The 21885-nt window shown below is 47.0% G+C and overlaps 2 protein-coding genes across 2 annotated transcripts; one reads left to right on the top strand and one right to left on the bottom strand.

Moving 5' to 3' along the window:
* Window positions 1-2123: 2123 nt before the first annotated feature.
* Window positions 2124-15870, top strand: WRAP73 (WD repeat containing, antisense to TP73). The gene is made up of 12 exons (XM_080631239.1): window positions 2124-2260; window positions 2794-2946; window positions 3489-3605; window positions 9593-9665; window positions 10516-10619; window positions 11220-11306; window positions 12151-12285; window positions 12376-12453; window positions 13773-13878; window positions 14439-14564; window positions 15207-15398; window positions 15485-15870. Exons 1-12 carry the CDS (start codon window positions 2192-2194, stop codon window positions 15592-15594), a joined length of 1350 nt encoding a protein of 449 aa, XP_080487365.1. The 5' UTR covers window positions 2124-2191; the 3' UTR covers window positions 15595-15870.
* A 727-nt stretch (window positions 15871-16597) lies between these two features.
* TPRG1L (tumor protein p63 regulated 1 like) lies at window positions 16598-20610 on the bottom strand (the record flags this gene model as incomplete). Its single annotated transcript, XM_080631366.1, has 5 exons — window positions 16598-17874; window positions 18439-18592; window positions 19291-19467; window positions 20243-20334; window positions 20422-20610. The coding sequence occupies 5 exons, from the start codon at window positions 20608-20610 to the stop codon at window positions 17680-17682; spliced, it is 807 nt and encodes a 268-aa protein (XP_080487492.1). The 3' UTR covers window positions 16598-17679.
* Between the last annotated feature and the right edge of the window lie 1275 nt (window positions 20611-21885).

The raw sequence follows: 21885 nt of genomic DNA, 5'->3' as shown, positions 1-21885 counted from the left end.
GGACTTTCTCATCTCTTCCACACAAGGAGACCCATCCGGCTCCTCCAGCCCACAGCAAATAACTTCATGTTTGCAAACTCCTCAGGTGCCAACACTACCCCATGCTATTGCTCATTTGTCCCAGATCGTTGAATTCCCACTGCAAAACAAGGCTTGTAAAAGCAACCAAGAATGAGCAAGTTTCCCTGCAATGCAGCACGCTTGGCACCAAGGAGCCCTCTTTGGGATCCAGCAGTTTCCAATCAATTTTCTTTCTAAGGAGAGAGCAGGATTTCTGATATAAAACAATTCAATCAAACTCATTGATGGGCAGGAGACGAAACCAGCCAAGCCATCCTCCCTGCCTGCCACTGAGCGTCAGCTGTGTAGAAGGACCTAACCTCAGCATCCTGCCGTACCCATCCCCACCTCTGCCTTTCCCATTCCCATTCCCATGGCCCATTTTAACTCCACAAGTGCTTTAACCCCGGATCTAAGGCACTTGGGAACAAACTTTCCACAACAGTTTAATACTGTGTAACTAGCCTACAAAGCAAAGCAGCCGCAAATCATCTTCCAGTTGCATTGTCAACACTCGAGAGGGTTGTGCCAAGTAACTCCCGCACACAAACAGCAAGGGATTCCCTTTTGTCACGTCTTTCCTCCTACCTGCTCCGGCTCCCCAAGCGTTTCGAGTTCCCCCGGAGGTCTCCCGCTGGCAGGAGCGGCCTGGGCTTGAGGATCTATGTTATTTACTGCCCTACAATCAAGTAGCGTCCTGGTCGCCTAGGCAATGACATTGGAGCTGCTGAAAGCTATGTGAAAAGTGAGGCAAAAGCTTGCGCGCTCCTTCCTGGAGTAGGAGGCAGTTGCAAGGGGGTGGGGAATGCTCAGCCAAGCGTGCCGGGGAATTAAGCTGGTCACCAAAGTGACTCCGGCTGTCAGGGCTCCGGCAGCCCCCAGCAGCACGGCGCCTGAGGCTGGGCTTCAGTCGTGAAGGAGACTCGATGTGGGCTGACCCCAAAGGAGGATCTTCCTCTCGCCACACTGATGGGCTGAGCTGGTTCTGTGCCTGTGCTGGTCAACATGACCGGCTCATCAGCACTGGGCTGTCAGAGGACCGAGGCAGCCTGGGCAGGGAATCAGCAAGGTCCCACCACGCTGTGGGAAAAACGGCTTGACAAGATGCACGTAGAGTGGCCGTGGATGAAGGTTGAGTGTTTCTAATCAAGAATCATCAGCAATGAGACTCCAGTTATCTGTGTTGGGCATACTCAGATGATCGAGGGGAGACTGAGATGAGCTCTTAGGCAGAAGCTCTTCCCTGTGAGGGTGCTGAGGCGCTGGCACAGGGTGCCCAGAGAAGCTGTGGCTGCCCCATCCCTGGCAGTGTTCAAGGCCAGGTTGGACACAGGGGCTTGGAGCAAGCTGCTCCAGTGGAAGGTGTCCCTGCCCGTGGCAGGGGTTGGAGCTGGGTGAGCTTTAAGGTCCCTTCAACACAATCTGTTCTATGATTCTATGATCTACCAGCCCCTAAATACATCGGAGCTGCTGTAACCAGTTTTGGGGGCCCAAATACATAATCCATAATGAAAACAAGACCCAAATACTTGCTCTGACCCAAAGTTTATTTTTTAATGATCGTTTCTGTATCCCCTACAGGAGAATGCCAACCCCCCCCCCCCAAAAAAAAAAACAACAAACAACCACAAACCCTTTAGTTCTTTATTAATTCCAATCCAGTTACCGTCCCGTTTACAGGTGAGCTCCTATTGCAATTAGCAGCTCCTCTGCCCTCACCGCCCCCCTAATTGCCATCAGCAATTAGCCGAGACGGGTCATTACCGACGGCAGCCGGGCGCGGGACACTGCCCGCGGAACAGCGTCTGGCGAGGGGGGCTCGCTGAGCGCGGGGGCTCGCTCAGGCCATGCAGGGGCTGGGGGGCTCTCACCGCTGCGAGCCTCATTAGGGCTTCATTTACATGTTAATTGCCGACCCCGCGCTGGAGGCGCCGCACCAGGACTACAACTCCCGGCGTGCTGTGGGGCACCGCCCTCCCTGCTTCCATTGGCTGTTGGGCCAGCGCAGTCCCGCTATGATTGGGTGTTGACAGGCCTGGGTCCGCCCGTTCCCCCACTTCCGCCGCGGGCCGGGGCCGGTGCTGTGGCGGCGACGCGGGCGGGTTTGAATCGCGACCGCCCCGGCTCCGCCATGAACTTCTCGGAGCTGTTCAAGCTCTCGGGTCTCCTCGGCCGGTTCTCCCCGGACGGCCGCTGCCTGGTGAGTAGCGGCCGCTGCCCGCGGCGCGGTGTTACCGCGGCCTGAGGGGGCAAGCGTCTGGTGAAGCGGCAGCGCCGGGCCTTGGGGCCGGGCTCCGGCCTCTCCCCCTGCAGCCGCGGAGCCTGCGCGGTGCGTGTGGTACGGAGAGGCCCGGTGAACACTGTCCTCACAGGCCGGACACTGCGGGGAGCGATAGTGCCGCTGGTCCTACGAGAACAAGCGTGTGCGTGGGGCCGGTGGGTTGCTGGGGGGCTTTTAGTCGTCAGGGGTCTTTGTAACGGTGACCAGACTGCGGTTACTTAATAAAGTCATAGTTATGAGCCGAGGAGTAATTTTTTAGAGTAATGAGCAGTGATAAAGTGAGGATTCCATGTATTAACATTCCCCCTTTCCCGCTGCTTTAACTGTTCCTACTGGAGTTCACAGCACACGCCAAGCCCTTCCGAAATGAACCCTAAGCCAGCCGCAGTGCACGGTGCAGTGGGAGCTGCGGCTTTTGAGACCAGCTCAGCTTTGGCTTTGCTCTCGCCCAGGCGTCGTGCATGCAGTACCGCCTGGCTGTCCGGGATGCGGGCAGCCTTCAGATCCTCCATCTGTACACGTGCCTGGACCAGATCCAGTACATAGAGTGGTCGTCCGACTCGCTGTTCATACTGTGTGCCATGTACAAGCGAGGGATTGTGCAGGTAAGACCCAAGCAGGGCAGGGGGTTTCCTGCTTGGGGTTCTGCGTGCTCTGGGTGAGTTTCTTAATGCAAGCACCAGTTCAGGGTTATTGTTAAAGCAACGGACCTTGCTCCTGGTAATGCAGGGTTTGAGGATAACCCAGCATGCCGTTATTTTTAAAACAAACACCTTAGTTTGAAAACAAATTCATTTTAGCATAAAAAGAAACTCAAAGCTGAAGTCTGTCGTACCAGCTTTCAGTGCGGTAGGAAATAAATACATTCAAACTTGTTAAATGGACTAAAACTTGGTTTAAGTTCAGAATTTGTCACAGCTAAAAAGCCACCTTACTCTACAACTTGTATAAGCACACAGAGCTGTGGGGCTTACTTTTGTAGTGGGATCCAGCGCCAGTCCTTCATGGCCACAGCTTTCAATGGTTTCTTGATGTCTCTGATGCGCGATGCAGAACCTCGTTGCTGCCGTAGTGTGTGCTTGCAAGCAGAGGGGGTGGTGAGCTGCTGGTTCCCTGTGTTGCCTCTCTGGTTTCCTCTCTGACCTAGGTCTGGTCCCTGGAGCAGCCGGACTGGCACTGTAAGATAGACGAGGGGTCAGCAGGATTGGTGGCCTCGTGCTGGAGTCCGGATGGTCGTCACATTCTCAACACAACCGAGTTCCATGTGAGTGTGAAGTCATGATTACTCTGCCTGGTATCAGATGTTACTGTCTGCACTTTGCCTCTTAAAATAACCTAAAGCTCTTAAAGCTGTAGTGGTGGTGAAGAGCATGGATATAGATTTCCTGTATCCATGTATGTAATCTAGGTTAATTCCAGTGTAGATGGTAGCTATTCTGTTAACACTTTATCCTCTTGCTTCTGAAGGTCAGGTAGAACGTGAACACTTGGCTTTGCAGGTAAAATTATATGTTTGAGGAAAGTGTAGGGGTAACTGGTATTCATCAAAACAATTTTAGAAATCAGATGTGTTGTTCATAGCTCAGGGAAGGCTCAGGCAAAACCAAATAAAGCTCCAAACCATCAACATTTGAGAGGCTGTGGAATTCAGAGATATGATCTTAGGTTTATTGACGTATGAGATGAAGTTTAGAGAAATACTTTCATAACTGTTTGATTTGACATATAGGAGTTGGGCTGCTGTTCATGGAACCACTTGGGAGATTAAAACACCTCATAGAATCTGTTGCTTATTAGTGCTTATTGACGAAGAGCCCTGTTCTGGAACCCACTCTAGGGTAGAATCCCTGTCAGGTGTGGCTCCTGGGCACTGGGTTTGTTGAGAGGTCAGGGGAAGTCTGACTCTCCACTGTTTGTGGTCTTTGTATTGGAGCTGGTGATCGGTGGTGTTCGGTGCAATGATGAATGGCCAAAGAATAGCAAAGAACTACATGCAAAACATGCACACGTGGCAAAATTCTCTGGCAAGGATGTTTAGTGCTGGCTGGGGTAAAGACTTTCAGTCTTGTTCCATTCCTCTACCCCTTTAGGCAGTGGGTTATGAGGAGTGATGAATTTAGGCCTTAGTTTTCCTAGCAATGAATCCTGATGGCAACTAAACCAAAATGAGTTTCAGAACTCATTCAGAACTTCAGCCTGAAGTTGTTAAATCCCCTGCTAGTCAGGGAGAGGTGTAGGCAGTAACCCCCACTGCAGCCTGGTGCTATGTGCTACAAGTGTGAGTATCTCATGGCATGTGCATGTGGGGGTGGACTAGCAAGTATTTATTGCCTCCAACAGAACTTGGTTTGACCTTAGAGGATTTCATTAAGCCTTTGCCAAGTTGGCATCTGTCTTGGGATAAGTTTTCTTTCCAGCTGTAAACAGGTTGCTAAATTAGCTTTTGTCAGACAGCTGCCTGGGTTATGCTGGTTGTCTGAGTTGTGTTTACTCTCTCTCTGCTAAATCCATAGTCTGGTGGGACAGACTGAGTAGTGCTTGAGACAGAAACTGTCAGGACACTTAATATTGGTGTATTATGTATGTTATTGAATACAGTGATTGCTTGGAGGACTTAGGGCTTCCCTGTCAACCAGGCTTTGGTTGCCTGATGCTTTCAAGCAGCACAACTAATTACTCGTAATTCTTCAGGTCAACATGTGAGCTCTACTGTAACTCACAGAAAGCTTCCTTATTCCTGGAATAATTTTTAAGGATATGGTTGTGCTAATTTATTTGCAGCAATTCATACTTACTAATGCCTCAGGAAACGATTCTTTAGCTGACTTGTAGTCAAGTTTTTCTGTGGTCAGCATTATAGTGAATGATGCTGTGAGCTTTCTGATGTGATTGGTGTGCATCAACTCAAGAGCAGCACGTTTCCAAACTCCATTTTGTCTCTGTTCAGCTTTTTGAGATGGGCGGCAATGCTTTATAGGTATTTAATATTAATATAGCTCTGCAAATATGATCATTTTATTAGAGATGGATCTGTAATAATAATGTGGAGGGGTTTGGGTCCCAGAATTGTTACACAACACACATAATATTATATGGCAGAGGTACCTGTCCAAGTCTTCACATGACTGCTCAATAAGCAGCATGATATACAGGGCAGCCAAGTGGTACAGCCTTATTGGAGGGAGTACATAGACTCTGATCACTGTAATGGGTTACAGATACGGAGGAATTTCCCATGCTTATTTGCAGAAGTGTGTGTAGTATCTAGTTAGTTGATTTCTAGAAGCTTCCACATTTTTGGTGTGTCCTGTGGAAGGTGTTGTACCAGGTATCTCTCCAATCACAGTGCCTGAATTTATAGGCATGTGTGGAGCTTAAACACGAGCTGCAGATAAAAGATATAGAGAAACCAAATGGATCCTCTTCCTTGTAACTCATGTTTTGTGATAAACAGTGTGAAGATCAGCAGCATTGTTGAGTGTTTCTTTCAAGAGCCATAATATAAACTACATATACTATACTTCAGTTCTGCATTAGGTACTGAACACTGAGGAGCTTCTTTCAAACTACAGCAGCAGGGGGAATAAGTGTGTGTTTCTGTGTATATTGGAGCTAATCCTTAGTAACTGTAAATGGCTGCAGTGGTTGAAAAATGCTTTCTGTCGAGGAATGTGCTCTGAATAATCTTCTGAAATCCAGTGCTGACAGACACTGCTATGTAAGGAGGCATTGTGACCCAGTCAAGTCTGGGACAAAAGTTGATGGTCATTTGAGATGCAAGGTTGTTTAAAAGTGTGGTTTTATCCATTGAAAATCACCAGTCCTACACCTGCCTGTAGCTGTCAATGTTGGGCTGTAGTCCTGAACCCAGCACTGGAGACTGTTTATCATGTTACCATCTAAATACTTTTTATTTCTCAGCTGTTTTTAGGCTATTTTAAAAATGCTGCTGCTGCTTTTGGTTTGTTTTTCCACTGCAAAACAACAGCTGAAAACTTCTCAGACACCGTTATCATTAGGATTTGAGTTTGACAATGCCACTTAATGGATCTGTGCTAAAGAGAAAGCACCCCTCAGTGCTCAGTGCAGAAGAGCTTGCTGAAGGCTTGGCTGACCATCATCTGGTCTCCTGCTGTGAAAACAATTGTCCCTTCTTCACAAAGTCCCTGAGAAAAGCAAGTAAGAGCAATGCAAACTTATTGCAATATGTTTCTGTCTCATATCTGATAGCTGTGAAATAATCACTCTTAGTCTAGTTTATGTTGGACCAGGTTATGGAATGATGTTTCAGTTCCAGTTGGGAATATGAAGGTTCTCCCTTTTTGTCCCAGTTTAATTGTAAACATGTTGTTAATCTATGTAAGATAGGTGTGAAGTCCATAGGTTAAGCACCTAATGTAACTTTCTCAGTTTGTAGATGTTTAAGTGCACACAAATAGGACAGCTGAAGGGAATCCTTTGGGGATTTGATTTGCAGAATCAAACTGATTTCCTTTTACATGTTTCTAAGGCTAGGCCAAAACCTTCAGACTCCTGCTCTGTGACTTGGGCAAGAGGTTGTAAGAATGTTAGGGCAGAGCATATGGGTGGTCTCTAACTTGCTGTTGCGCACTTCCTTTACCAGCTTGCAGCCTTTTCAGGAATGATACTGGAATAGAGGACCTTCTTTGTAGTTACGGGTGTCCTGTGACTGGTGGAGATCAAGTCTGAAGATGAAGTGCTTTGGTTACCAAAGGATTGTCAGTGTTGGTGAAGCACATGCTCAGCCTTTAAGTACAATGTGACAAGAATGAACAGGGAAACCATTATTAGTGTCTTCTCTGGGGACTTACAGAACTTGATCCTTTTAGAGAAGGTTCTGAGCAGCAAATGGAGGACTTGGCAGTGTTCAAGGCCAGGTTGGACAGGGCTTGGAGCAACCTGGTCTAGTGTGAGGTGTCTCTGCCTGTGGCAGGGGTTGGAACTGAATGAGCTTAAAGGTCTCTTCCAACCCTAACCAGTCTGTGATTGAGTCTCAGACAAGGCAGGGAGCTCTGCACATCATGTGCTGCTTCACACCTGTAGAGATTCTTCTCTTCCTACATACTTGAGCTTGATGTGAGTGGTGAGGTTTTGCCCCAGAGTCAGCCAACATGGTCTGGGATAGAAGTGTTTGACACAGAGCAGGCCAGGTGAGTTGATCCTGAGGCCAAGCAGCAGCACAAGTGTAAACTTGGATGCCTTTGTTGGGAAAAATTACAATGCAGACCTCAGCATTCAAAGCTTGCAGCTGCTAAGCTTGTATTAAGTGGCTGCAGAATGTGTGTTGTGTAGGCTGCGTGTTTTGGTCGGGGGAGGAACAGCAGCAAGTACATTTAACACTGCAATTAATAGGAGCAAGCAGCATATCACTATTGCAGTTGTGCTAGAAGAATGTGAGTAGGCATTGTGTTGGTATTTTTAAAGTAAATCTTGCATGAGGAGCAGACTAACAGCGCTGTATTTCTGTGGCTCCGGAAGCGAGCAGTTGCAGCGATAAAACTTGATTAATGTTCTTCATCTCAAGGGTTCCTCTAGGACCTGCTAAACTTAAAGGCACTGTAGATGTTTAGCTGTAATTTCATACCTATGAAATAAAGAGAATAATAAACCGTGGGTGAAATAGGATGCAGCAGTACCTTCTCTAACTTTGGGTAGAAGTGGACAGGAATCTGGCCTGATTGTGCTCTTTCCTTTAATAAGTTAAAGAACTATTTAAACTATTTCCTCTTCTCTTAAAATCTTAGAAATGTCTTCTGTGTACAAAAAGCAGTAGGGAGAACTGCTTTTCTGCTTTGGGACTTCATGTATCTTCAGAGTGCTTATGAGGGTTCTGAAGCTTGGTTTGAACACCACGTCAACTATGAGGGTTGTGCTGTCTAGCAAAACAATAGCGTCAGCAAGAGAGAACCTCTGAGGGCTGTTGAAACACATGGTCTGTAGCATTACCAGGTAGAATAGTGTCAGAGGATGCTGCCCTGGAGAATCCCTTGTCACCACTGAGCAATGTTGATTACTTCAGAAAAGGAAAATGTGCATTGAGGACAAACATGCAAAGAAGCATAGCATAAACTTCCTCCCAAGGGTGCTGGTGAAGCTGATGATTCCTCTGATACAGGATTGGGATGCCGTGGTAGGCAGTGCTGAAGTCTTACCTGTGTAATGAATCGGAACTAGTTTTGTTGTTCAATAGTTCTGGGAAAGATGGCTCATGACTGTAGTGCTTTCTTTGGAGAAACAGGTTTGCCTGCATCTCTCCTAGAATCTCTTACCTTGGTGCAATAACATGTAGGAAACCACAAGAAAAATACTATCCTGGGAACATTCCTTGCTCCAGCTATAAATGATTCACATGCCATCCTGATTAATGCACATATGTCTGGTGGGGCTGCTGTTGCTAAGGGAGAGTAAGTATTTGTTTTTAATTGAATAATCTGCAGATGGCAACACAGCTTCCAGAATGTGGGCTGTGACCTTGAAGAGCTGTGGAGAGGCTTCTTTTGCAGCTGACTGCCTTCTCTGCTGTTTGGGTGGCTTAGGGATGCACAAGCCTCCAGAAATATCCCAAACATCATGTTTAATGCCTTGCTTTGCATGGCATGTTTTGGTTCTTTTCTCCTTCTTTCAGGAAGGATGTAGGATGTCTTGGCTGTGTTGCTGAGGAGGGAAGAACAAAATGCAAAAGAAATCAGCTGTCAAAGCAGAGTATATCTAAGAGTTGAAAAATACAGCTACATTTTCATACTTGGTAGCTCTTTGCCAACAGGTACAATGTTCTTAAGTTGCTATAACTTTTCATCCATTCCTAAGTTCAAGAAACTTCTCATCTGTCTTCCAGATCCTGAGATGAAACTGGCTTTTTTTCCAGCTGAAGAGTGCCTGTGTATGGTACATGTAGCTAGATTCATTCTACTATCAGTAACTTTGGTGTTGATGAAGAGCTTTTCTCCATATTGGTGTTTGGCATCTCATATACCCCTCTGGTGTGTCCGGTGTGCCTGTCATGATGATTTGCAATAAGTAACCTTGCTAACTGAAGGGACTTGGAAGAGGAGAATTCATCACCCTTACTTCTCAGGCTTTGTTTAAGCTACATAGAAGAGCTGCAAAGTTTAATCATGGAGGGTACATTGATCTACTTTGTGTGACTGAAGCAGGTTTATTGGTTTCTGTTTACTTACCTTTTTTTTACCTACAGAATTAAATGCATACTTGTCTTTGTTTCTTTGACAGCTACGGATAACAGTGTGGTCCTTGTGTACCAAGTCTGTATCTTACATCAAGTATCCCAAAGCTTGTCAGCAGGGTAAGTAGCGTAAATCTAACACCAAAATGGTGTTGTTTAACATGGCAGAAAGGGAAAAGGAATGCGGTGGGTAATGACAAAACACAGGTCTCGGAGTGGGCCCTGGCCCCCTTCTGTGTCCCACTGGCTGCCAGCACAGAGATGTGCTCTGGGGATGTCATGCTCTCACTGTGAGTGAAGGATCACATCAATCCACGTGCCTGTTCTTCAGATCTGCATCTTTGCTGCATTTGCCTCTGAAGGGTCCTTTTAAGACATCAAATGAAGCTGGATGCTTTGGTGATGAAAACACTAATCCAAAGTGGCTTTTGCCATCTCTTGCACATGAAAAGAGTTGAAAGGGAAGCTGTGTCAGGCCTGTTTAGCCACATGGCTGTGGTTAGCAGTATCCTGCCTGAGGCTTGTATCCCATGTATGACACAAACAATTATGTATCCCATATAAAATAAGAGTGGATGGGGACCGATGCCTGGAAGCTTGCGGAGTACCAGTGGTTGCATAACTAATCCATTTAGCTTAGATTAATGAACTGCTTATTTCAAATCTGTGGCTTTTATATAACAACTCTGTCAGTAATCAAACAAGGGTTTTGAAGCATGCTGGAGTTCTGCAGTAGCTCTGAAGCTGTGTCCTTAGAAGTAGCACATGGAAAGCTGAAGAACTGTGACACAAGGAAGTTAGTGACACTATGCATTGCCTTGATTTTGATTAATGTGATCTATGAAGATGTTTTTTCCTTCCCTTTTCATTTATCCTTTGAATTGGGAGCAATTGCTCTTCCTTGAGGAGTTGTCAGCTTTTCTGTCATGCTTTCTCTCTCATTTTCTTAATTAACTTTGTCTCATTGCAGGGATAGCTTTCACTAAGGATGGCCGCTACGTAGCAGTAGCAGAAAGACGTGACTGCAAGGACTTCATTAGCATCTTTGTGTGCAGTGACTGGCAGCTACTGAGAGTAAGATGCATCCTTGCCTTCCCTTTATGTGTAAACTACAAGCATGCATTGTGTGCTAGCTGCTTCGAACTCAGTCGCTCTGATAGCTTGATTTTAGGCTGTGAAGAGGATGCACACTAGCATGTTATAGAGGACTGGATGGATCTGATATTAAAACCTATTAAGAACTACTCTGTACCTGCTGTCACCTCTGGCTCAGGAATCCTGAGGCTCCTTAGAAACTGACGGCAGGATTTGGGAAACACCATTAAATGCTTGTTGTGTTCCCAAGCACTTCTATGATGATCCTGTACTGGTCTTTGAGGCAAGGAATTCACCTAGCTGGATTTCTTGAGTGATTCAGTGGAACTACTTTTCCTTTCTTATGAAATTATGTTTATTTTAAGGTATAACAAGTTTTTGCCTCTTCTGTAAAGGGAAAACAAAGGAAAGGAGTTCAGTGTACTGTTACAAAAGCGAACACTTCTGTTTCCATGCTAGCATAGCAAGGGCTCTCTTGCATTTGTGGTAGCACCTAATAGCATAAAACTGAGGATTTTAAGTCAGATGCAACAGTATTTGTTAGCACAAATGGTTTTGTGTTTTCTCTTTTGGGGGCAGCATTTTGACACTGAAACACAAGATCTGTTTGGGATCGAATGGGCTCCTAATGGCTGTGTTCTGGCAGTGTGGGATACGTGTCTGGAGGTATGGAAAAAAAACCTGGTTATATTCTTGGAGGGTGCAAGTTGAGTTTTAGCTGCTGTGTATAAAGCACTAACTAAAGTAGCTCGTGTTAATTTCATGTGTTTTCTTTTAAATGTGAAAGCTGAACTCAAACCATTTTAACTGCTATATTTGTATTGCTAATGGATGTTCTCAGGAGTGTATGTCAAACTGTTGTGTAAATCTTCAATGACAGCAAATTATCTTATTGGCTTTCTGATTCAGCTTGAAAAACATTGATTGTAAGTGGTGCAGAAGCTGTTATTGAAATAATGAAGGGATTCTGCTGTGAGGTTCCTACTGTTGTACTTTGCATTGCACAGTAGTTTTACAGTTAGATACTCACCCAAAAATTCAGCAAGGAATATCTAAGTTGCTGTCATTCTGCTCTGAGTAGGTGAATTTCTAGGTATAGAAAAACATCCTCCAGTGGCCATGATTTTATGGGCTGTGTGATCAAAACAGCCCTGGGAATGGGCAGGGTTGGAACATCCCAGATTGGAGGGCTGGCAGATGCTGAAGGAGGATGAGGGTCTTCCATAGTGTCACCTGTTGATGTTGTTGGAGAGTGGTGGACTGAAGGGGCCACTGCTCTGGCTCAGTGGGGCATTTGTGCTCTTGGAGACAGGGTGCCTGTGGTCTGAGAGTGCCAGAAGAGCCAAACTGGAAGCCTCGAGCCTCTTGTCTCAGATCACATATAGCAGGCCAGCCCCTTCGTATTTAGCTTGCTGCCTTTTAGTGAGGGAGAGTTTGGAAGGAATGGTTTTGGCTGCGTATGACTTTAAACAATATTGTTAGTCTTCAGAATAATCCATTTCTGTTTCAGTATAAAATACTGCTGTACTCCCTCGATGGCAGACTGCTGTCCACGTATCGGGCTTATGAATGGTCCCTTGGCATTAAATCAGTGGCCTGGAGTCCCAGCAGTCAATTTCTGGCAATTGGCAGCTATGATGAAAAGGTAACAAATAAGTTTACTTTCTCTCTGTTACCTGAACCATTTGTAGAACTTTGTCATACTGGTTCTATCTTGCAATGCTTCCACAACTAGGTGCGTATCTTGAACCATGTAACTTGGAAGAAGATCACAGAGTTTGAGCATCCAGCAGCTATTGTGAACACAAAGACCGTAAGTATGGATCTGGAATCCACTGAGTCATTGGCAGTGCTTTGATGCTGCTGTTTGTATCCCATTTCATTCTGAAGACCTTGCTTTTCCCCTCCTAATGTATAAAGGGCTTGGAAAATCCCATTAAAATTTGGGGATGTAAGAGAGGAATCCTTTCAAGTTTGGAGAATGTGTGCACGATCCCCTCAGCTTTGGCACTCATGGATTCTCAGGTGCTTTGTCACATGCCAGTGTATTTTGATGTAGATGGGGATTGCATTACAGATGTGGGTGTGCAGGGTATGGCCAACAGGGAAACAACAGGAGAGATTTGTCTCAGCTTTGTACAGTTCATGACTTTAAACAGCATTGGACCTGGATTGTGGTCAGATCTACTTCTTGTGTGTACAGGCTCCCCCAGCTCACCTAAAGAGCATTTCCTGTAAACATCTGTCAGGGTTTATTTTTACCATTGTATACATGTATGTGCAGGGCCCAGCAGATTCTGGGTAGTTGGCAGCAGGCAGAGAGCTGTGGCTTTGTTCCAAAAATCACAAACTGTTCCCATCCATCAAGGTAAAAAGAATACAGTGTAGTAGTGCTGCATGCTGCTGCAGAGGGAGACCGGGCCTGTGTCTGGACAGATATCCTGGGAGACTTCATGTGTGCAGACTGGAAGTCTCCAATATTCACATGACTCCAGTGATGCCTCTAACCAGAAGTGAGGTGTGATCCATTGAGTGCACCTCAGCAAAACTTCTCACGACTCTATAATGCCCTTACTTCCAGCTAGGTGTAAAACATGCAATGGAAAACAAATGGGAATAGCTCTGTTAATCTCTGCTACGCGGACAGGAACTGCAGTTGGTGCATTTTATCCTGGTGCTTGTGTTTGGAAATAATATGTAGTAGGCAGACTATTAAAATATCTTTGCTATTCTCTCCTAGAGTGTTGTGCTTTGCATTTTTTATGATAGTATCCGATTAAGAGTCTTTGTTGCAGAAATGAAACCAATGTTCCCATTGTAATGAAGGTGATTTATTGTGCTGCCAGATTTTAGCTCTTGGGAATAACAGATGAGGTGTGCTCTGGCAGACTCACTCTTTGTAGACTTCAAGGTTCATTTATATATCACAGGAGTGTTTTCCTGATCATGGTTCCAAACAGCAGATGATTCACTGAGTTTGGTATTTGCCTACTGAAGCCCTGGTGGTGAACCAGGGGATGCTGAGACACAACACGCTTACAAATGAGATAATGGGATATGAATGGTTTGGTAATAGCCCATGTTCAAGTTCTCTGAGGCCCTTCTGTAGAACTCTCACTTGTTTCTTTGTAGATTGTGTATAAAGAAGTGGAGAAATCCCCATCTGTTGAAACAGAGAGACTCTCTTTCCCTCCAACAAGAGCATTGGCTAGTTCTCTCTTCAGCACACAAAGTAAATGTAAGCCAAAGTTTACTACGAGATGCTTGAGTTTGCCACGTGAAGTCTTTCTAGGAGTAATAGCTATAGGTGAACTCTGCCCCTTTGGTACTGCATGGCTCCAGTGGGTGCTCTGAAGGGCAGTGAATCAGTGCTGCACACTGCCAGAGGGACTGCTATCTGCAGGGTCGTTTGAAGGCATGTTAAAGACCAGCATGATACTGTAGAAGGCAATGGATGACTAGTATTCTTTATTCACTGTTTGCAGTGCTGTAAATCACCTTTGGTTTGCATTGGTGTTTGAAACAGTAGCAAAAAGGTAGCAGAAAACTTGATCCCCTATTTTTTTTGTAGTTCAATCCCAGGCTTGCCTGGATTTCCAGCCTTTTCTTATAGAAGGGCAACAGCAGTGAGCTGTGTATGTGAAGATGCACTATCTTAAGACAATGGAAGTTTTTGATAGGAACATCTTGGAGATGAGTAAAATACAGCCCTGTCATCTCAGAAATAAGGGGTGTTTAACAGTTGGAATGTAAATATTTTGTCGATCCAGGCTTGATTACTTCTCTTTCAAATTCTAGATGCCATTTCTGAGGTGCCACTCTCTTTGCACTATGTCAAACCAGCTGCTGACCGGGCAAATCCCAAAATGGGCATTGGGATGTTGGCATTCAGTCCGGATAACTGCTTCCTGGCTACCAAAAATGGTGAGTTCCTGCTGCCTTACACTGGAGAGAGAACCTACTCACTGCATGTGGGGTTTAAAATCAGCTCTGTTGGGCAAACATGCAACTACAGAGGAAGTTCAGCCTATGTCTTCTAGTGTACATGAAGTGTTGTGAGCTGCCGGAGCTGCTCATCAGTGCACTAACTTGGCCTTGGCCTTGCATTTAGTGAGTAGGATGCTTTTTGTATCTCTTCAAGTGTAGGTGAGTTTGCTGTATTCGAAAAGGAAAGGTGCAAGTTTCCTCCTCTGTTTACAGCAAGTGTTTATTGAAAGGCAGAATTCTTCACAACCTGTAGTAGGGGGTGTCGAATACCTCAAATAGTGAGAGTCATGGATTTAACTTTAATCTTTTCCCTTCTCTGCTCCTAAAGGGCTGCCTGTGTCTGTGTCACAGAAGCTGTGGTTCTGGAAGACAAACTAAGTCACTTTTTATCCTTTTTGCAGTATTTCCAAGGCAAAATTTAAGGCGGTGCTGGGCAAAACTCTGGTGGTGTTACACCCATGGTGTACCCAAATGGTTTGTGTTGTGTTAGACATCAGTAGTGCCCATGTTGTAAAAAGACCACACTACTTTTTTTTATCCTTCAGGTGTTGACATGATTACCTCTTCCTTTTCCAACAGATAACATTCCTAATGCTGTCTGGATCTGGGATATTCAAAAGCTGAAGCTGTTTGTAGTCCTGGAGCAGCTGTCTGCCATCCAGTGCTTCCAGTGGGACCCCCGACAACCCCGCCTTGCTGTATGCACAGGGAATAGCAATGTCTACTTGTGGTCCCCAGCTGGCTGCGTGTCCGTGCAGGTCCCAGTGGAAGGTAAGGTCTGTGGGAGTTTCCACAAGCCATCAGCAGCTTTACTTACTAAATATTCTCCCACTTATCAGTCTGATCCGTTTCTGCAGGTGACTTCCCGATCGTGTCTCTGTCCTGGCATTCCAGTGGAGACTCCATGGTGCTTCTGAGTAAGGACAACTTTTGTGTCTGTTACTTGGAAAGAGAAGAGGTAAAATAACAACACTTTGCATTAAACTGCTCACAAGTTTAAGGAGGAATGAGGACAGGGGTCGAACCTTTTGCCCAGTGTGAAGTTCTTGTATTTATGGATTATTTATTGAAGGAGCCTACCCAAACTCCAGTGTGTGAAGTACTGTGATTGCACTTGAATGAAGTGATGTAAGCAACTCCGTGTAGAGAATGAGACCTGGATTGCAAGAAAACTGTAGTACTTATGTCTTTTAACTTTCTCTTGAACTTTATCAACTATGAAACCTTGCTTTCTAAAACTGTAGCTGTGTGTATATATGTATAGCTATTTAAATTTTATAATTTCCAATAAATACTTTGGTAGTTACAAACTTGCAGTGACTCTAACTCCATTCCAAAGTCTGTTTCTCTGTTATTGGTGAGGTGATTAATCCTAGCACAAGAAGACAGTTGCACGCATCAAGGTATCTGAGCTGGTAAGACAACAGATCTTTCTGGTGTATTAGAACTAAATACTGTAGCAGAAGTAGATACACCAGGAAGACACTTTCTAGGGAATCAGTTGGTGTTAAAGCAGGACAAGTTCTGTGTTCAGAAGCAAATCAAGTCCTCTCTAAGTCATTGCAGTAATTTCCAGACTAAGGTATTAACAGGTGACAGTAATTGTACCTGGTCTACTATAGATTTACTATACTGAATCTTTATAAGAAGGATCATACCTGATACTTTAGAATGATGCACTAAAGGCAATTGAAATGGGAGCTTTTGACCCAACTGCCTAATGCCAGATGAGAGTGGATGGTTGGGTGGCAAAGGAGCAGTTGGACTGTCCTGTCTCTGTAAACCCATGTAGCTGGCTGCTGGATCCATCAGAGGAAGGGAGCCCACTGCTGAGGAATTTACTGGATGTTTTTTCTTTGCTACTTAATTTCACAACCTCAGTGTCCCCACAATGAAGAAAAACAAACAAATTGAGTTAAATTTTAACTTTACTGCAGGATTAATTATAATTAAACAGGTATCATAGAAAATGCATTGGGGGCATGCAGCTTGTTGCATTCCATCATGATTTCAGCTGTAGAGAGGTTTAATAAAAGCACATCTTAGTCCAAAAACTACCACTGCAGCACAGCATTTATTCAGCATTGTAGTTGTGCAGAGAAATGCTCTGATAAACAGCACATCTAGAAGGTCACACGCAATGAAAGAGGTGGTCAGAGTAACCTTGGGCACAATTGCTGTTGCAGTCTCTTATGCTGCTTCTGCATTTCATTACCGGACATCTGTATAAGGAAGTGTAAATCAAGGTTGGCACCAAAGTTTTACTGGGCTCCAGGATGAGTCTTGCCCTGCTGCTCTCCCAGACTTGATTTAAGAAAAACTGCTAAGAATATAAATCTAATCAAAATAGAATTCCTTTCCAGTTTTATAAATAATAGCATTGAAGGCAGATGTGTAGGTGAGGGCTTTTGGCAATATGCTCTCAGTAAAGTCTTTATTCTGTGGCTACAGCAAGCACACACACAGAGGAAGTTAGGAAGCCAATGAAGTCCTATTCAGGCATAGCTCATGTGGACTGCTTCTGAGCAGATGCAACAGAGGGGAGTTTACCACTGTTAACTGTTTAGCTACAGAATGACTTCACAGGCCTTAATTGAAGTGCTAAGGTACCTGGAACTGTGACCACTACCACCTCTTTAAACAGTGTGACTCAAGCCCAAGCACACTGCAGTGTTTGACACCACACACAGAGACAGCTGTAACAGGGCATGAATGTCTTACTGTGTCTTGGAAATTGTGCAGAGTGGTTATAGCAGATTCCTATTGCCCTTCATTAACATTTAGTTAGAAGAACACGTAGTTAGAAATGAAAAATAACTGCTGCTAACTAGCCTTGTGTAAACCAGACACACAGGATGAGCGACACTACCTGTGTCAGATTAACTTGGCCTGTGTGTTCTTGTTCTCAGAACAACTCAGGCCTCCTGTGCACCTCCAGTTCTCTACCATCCTTGTGCTCCCGACTTCCTCACTTTGATTATCTAATGCTTCGCTGCTCTGCCCAGCCCCACACCAAATCACGTGCCCTTGAAAAGATGCCCCACAATGAGTTTCAAAATCCAATTTTGCCTCTTGTCATGGAGTAGCCAAGTTTGGCCTCGTTGTTGATGAAGGACATCAACCCCAGGTAGGTCTCGATGAGCAGAGGACGCTCCAGCACAAGCACACCATTCGCCCTTCCTGGCAACGGAGACTCCTTCTGGGCTTTCTTCACAGCCTGGATGAGCTGAGTTTTGAAGTTCTCCAGCTGAAAGAAAAAAGTCACCTTGGTGGTTTTCCTGTGTTATAAAGACTGTTGGATAAACAGCTAGTGTTCATCAGCCTTTGCATTGACTTGTAAAGGCTGAATGCCACTGCTGTCATCATGTATCTTCCATGCCATGATGAACTTTATGGTCTGACATTTAACCTTAATGATACAGTTAATACCAGGACACTATGTGTAAGTGAAATGCATGGCCTAGATGTGTAAAGATTTACCCGTGACTTAACGCTGTTTATTTCTGATTGCCCTTATCACTGATGTGCTGAACGTAAATTACTATGGTGTTCTGGTTTTAAGGGAAAGCAACTATTGCAAGTAAAATGGAGAACCACCTAAGTGAAGGTTTGCAGTCAGCGATTAAACTGTTTAATTAGCTGGCAGCCCTAGAAGTCATCAGGCATCAGCCTCTTGGGTAAGTCAGAGAAGGATCCATCTCTTTGGCTTAACTGCTTCTATTTAACTGCTGTATCTGTCCAAAATCATCCAAGTCGTGCCCAGCCTAGGAGCTCAACAACCCATCTAGAGCAGGGGAGGTGAGCTCCTTACCAGGCAAAGGGAGGCCACCTTCTCGTCAGCATCTGCCATGGGGTGTTCGGTGAAGGTGACGTACGGGATGCTGGTGGACCACGGGTTCCATCTGTTGATGAAGGAGGCGCGACTCTGCTTGTCCCACTGAATTCGAATCCCCACACCTTCTCGCCTGATGTTGAAGACAACACAAGTAACAGGGTAAGGCTGTGGACTCTTTGAGGCCAGTTTAACTGGAACTGTGCTGTCTGAAACAGACAGACAGAATGGGAAGCTGAAATACAAGTTTGGTAGTACGTGTTTCCTCTAGACCAGTAAGAAAAGCCTCTGGAATATGCAAAGATACCTTCTTTTAAGCTGAGGGTAAGAAGGTTATGCCCAGGACCCAACATCTGAACTACATTGCCTGTGTTGATGTATGACCTGACATTTACACATGGCTTTCTAGTAATGCTAAGGTTGTACTACTACTGCTACTACTCACTGCGCTACATAGAATCATTAGGGTTGGAAAGGACCTTAAAGCTCATTCAGTTCCAACACCCTGCCACAGGTAGGGCCACCTTTCACTAGACCCCATCCAACCTGGCCTTGAACATTAATGGCAATGAACTTCTGCTTCCAAATCTACTCATCTTACACTGAAAGTCCTTGAGCAACTCGCTTTTAACATAACTGCTGACTGCCCCAGCAAAATAGCAGCCACCCCAAGGTCTTCCAGTAAGGCTGAGCAATAGTTTGCAAAGTCAGGTGAGCAAAAGGAGAGCTCTCAGCCACGGCCAGCAGTCAGGGGCAAAGGCTGACAGCTCCAACTACTCACAGTGACAACAGGAGTTACAATAACACTGCGCCATTACTGCATCAACTCACTTGTTCAGAGACTTAGATGGGAACTCAAACTGCCCGACCGAGATGGTATCGACGGCGCTGAGGGCGATCCTCGTCACGTGCTGGCACTGCAGGCTGATGAAGTTGTATTTGCAGATGAGGAGGGACCAGTCTGTGATGAGAACCAGACGCTCCTTCTCGTTGTTCCAGTGATCGATCCTGGCAAGGCGACAGGACTGAGCTTTAGCGGTCTTGGTCATGGGCGGAAGAATCACGAAGGAGAATGAACCCATTCCATCAGGGCCTTTCCTTCGAGTCAGCAAGTCTGACAAGAGCGGGAGTGTCACAACAGAGGGAATACTCTGATTTTCTTAGTAAGTCTGAGGATTTGGAGGTGTGCTCCAGCTATTGCCTGTTATTTGAGAACAGATGCTCCTAAACAGGGCAGATGAGCCCTCACCAGCACTAGAGCGTGTTTAACATCACATCATTAGTGTGCTGCCATTCTGGCTGAATTAACTGCAGTGGTGCATGCTCAGAGGAGAGAAACAGTCTCCTTTACCTGTGTAGTCTGACAGCATTTTCCTCTATAAGAACAGCCCGTAGACAGAAAACCCTGTCTGTTTCTTCACATTTCATGGATAAAAGGTTTTACCTGCTGCTGAACCATCACAGCTATACTACTGTTTAGGGCAACCCAGGAGTAGGTTATGTTTTAACACTTAGGGTCATAAGATTTTGGAACAAGTTAACTTAGGGTCTTCATCTCACCCTTGGGAGGGTTTGGGCTGCATGGGGATAGGAGCATGATGCAGCCAGCCTCGGCCTCTGCGGGGCTTGTTCTGCAGGTAACCATGAGCAGTGAAAGCAGAGCAAAGCGGGGATGTGCGGGTTGGGGGCCAGGGGCCGGGAAGGATGGAGGGAAGGCCCCAGGGGGGTGTAGGGCCGGGCAGGGACGGAAGCAAGGCCGCGGTGGGGCAGGGGCAGCGCTCACTCCGCCAGCAGCCAGACGCTCTGCACCTCCCCGTCCTCGGCGGGCAGCACGACCGCGCGGATCTCGCTCACCGCCTGCTCGATGGTGCCGGGCTGCGGGGCAAGGGGGGGACACGTTACCGGCTGCCGGGGCCGCTCCGCCCCGCTCCCCCCCTCCCCGGCTCGGCGGTGCGAACGTACCCGGAACACGAAGTACTCCCGCAGGCGGCCGCCGCGGGTCGCGGTGCGCACCGACACCGGCCGCAGCGTCTGCCGGGGCGGCAGCAGCGGCCCGGCCTCCCCCGGCACCAGCACCGCGGCCGCGGGGCTGCCCCCGTCCCCGCCGCCGTCCCCCTCGCCGCCCTCCGCCGCGTCCCGGAGCTGCAGCATCGCGGCCGGGCCGAGCGCTCGGTGCCTTCCGGGGCGGGACCGGCGCCGGGACCCCCCCGAGCCCGCCCCGCGCCGGGGGCGGGACCGGGGAACGCAAAGGGCGGCTTTGCTCCCCCGTTCCTGCGGAGCGAGTCGGGGCTGGACGCACCGAGTCCCGCGGTACCCGTTGGCAGGGAGCGCAGGAGGGCGGCGGGACCCTGCGGAGCCCAGCGGCCCCCATCGCATCCTGCAGCTCAGATCACTGGGGCTGGAGGGCGGGCTGGCATTTGTCCTGCGGTCCCCAGCGTTCCTGAAGGTCCTATCCCTCTTCATGCTCTCTCTGAGCGCTTCCCAGGGCTGCTTTACCCGGAGGCAGAGGGTGACGTCCTCCGCAGCCTTGGGAAATGGTACCCAATTTGGAACGCACTAAATTGACTTCACAGACACTGGGGTTGGAGATACCCACCTCTCACACGTGTTTCACGAGGTCTGTGTTGGGCTCGCTGCAGCCCCTGCTCACACGAGCCTGTTTTACATGGAGAGCATCGTGGCTTTCTTTAAGGTGACTTATAAAAGCGTTACAGGGTTGAATCTAATGCTGGGAAACTTTAAACACTGCAAAGCGCAGCTCCTTGCATCAGAGCGTCCTCTTCTCCCTGCAGGCAGCCCAGGGAACGGTGGTGGCCCAGGGGACGGATGGTGGTGCCCGAGGGATGGCCACAGCCCGAGGGGTGACCACGCCACTGCCCCCTGCAGCCAGACCAGCCCGGACCCTCGTGGTGGGTTGTGTCCTGCCCGTCTGTGGCCAGAATCGCTCCCTGAGGCGCAGCGTGGGAGCTGGGGGGGGGGGCTGCATCCGCATCCCCGGCTGTGTCCTGGAGAGGGAGCCACACTCCAGGCTCTGTTCTATGCTTGCTCCCTCCGAGCACAAGGAGCACAAACCCCTCGGACCCTTCCTGCCAGTGAGCATCTGGTCAGAGTCTGTGCCCTGTCCCTTGCTGGGCCCTGAGCTTTCACCTCTTGCACGTCCGGGTACCGCATTCACCAAGGTCGGACCCAGGCGAGGACGGCCGAGTGCAAAGAAACCTCTTGGGTAGCAGAAGTGCTGGAAGAGTAACTGGGAGCAGTCCTGGCATTCCCTGCTGTGAGAGCAGTCCTGACGTTTAATGTCCGGACAGGAAAGCGGAGGCCTGAATTTATTGCACCCTGGAGCTCTCCCCATCGTTATAAAACATCTTTATGGAGCTGCCTTTCTTCTCCAGGAAGAATGAACGGTGTTGTCTTCCCGTCTGTTCT

This window comes from Psittacula echo (genome assembly GCF_963264785.1).
Source record: "Psittacula echo genome assembly, chromosome: 17".
NCBI lineage: Eukaryota > Metazoa > Chordata > Aves > Psittaciformes > Psittacidae > Psittacula > Psittacula echo.
Note: the sequence above shows the minus strand (reverse complement) of the source record. Positions and strands in the feature narration are given on the sequence as shown.

Bases quoted from the DNA above. Each gene is read 5' to 3' on its own strand.
- WRAP73 (XM_080631239.1), top strand. From the start codon at position 2,192: ATGAACTTCTCGGAGCTGTTCAAGCTCTCGGGTCTCCTCGGCCGGTTC. The intron at 12,286-12,375 runs GTAACAAATAAG...TTCCACAACTAG, and splicing joins TTGGCAGCTATGATGAAAAG to GTGCGTATCTTGAACCATGT. The intron at 12,454-13,772 runs GTAAGTATGGAT...GTTTCTTTGTAG, and splicing joins CTATTGTGAACACAAAGACC to ATTGTGTATAAAGAAGTGGA.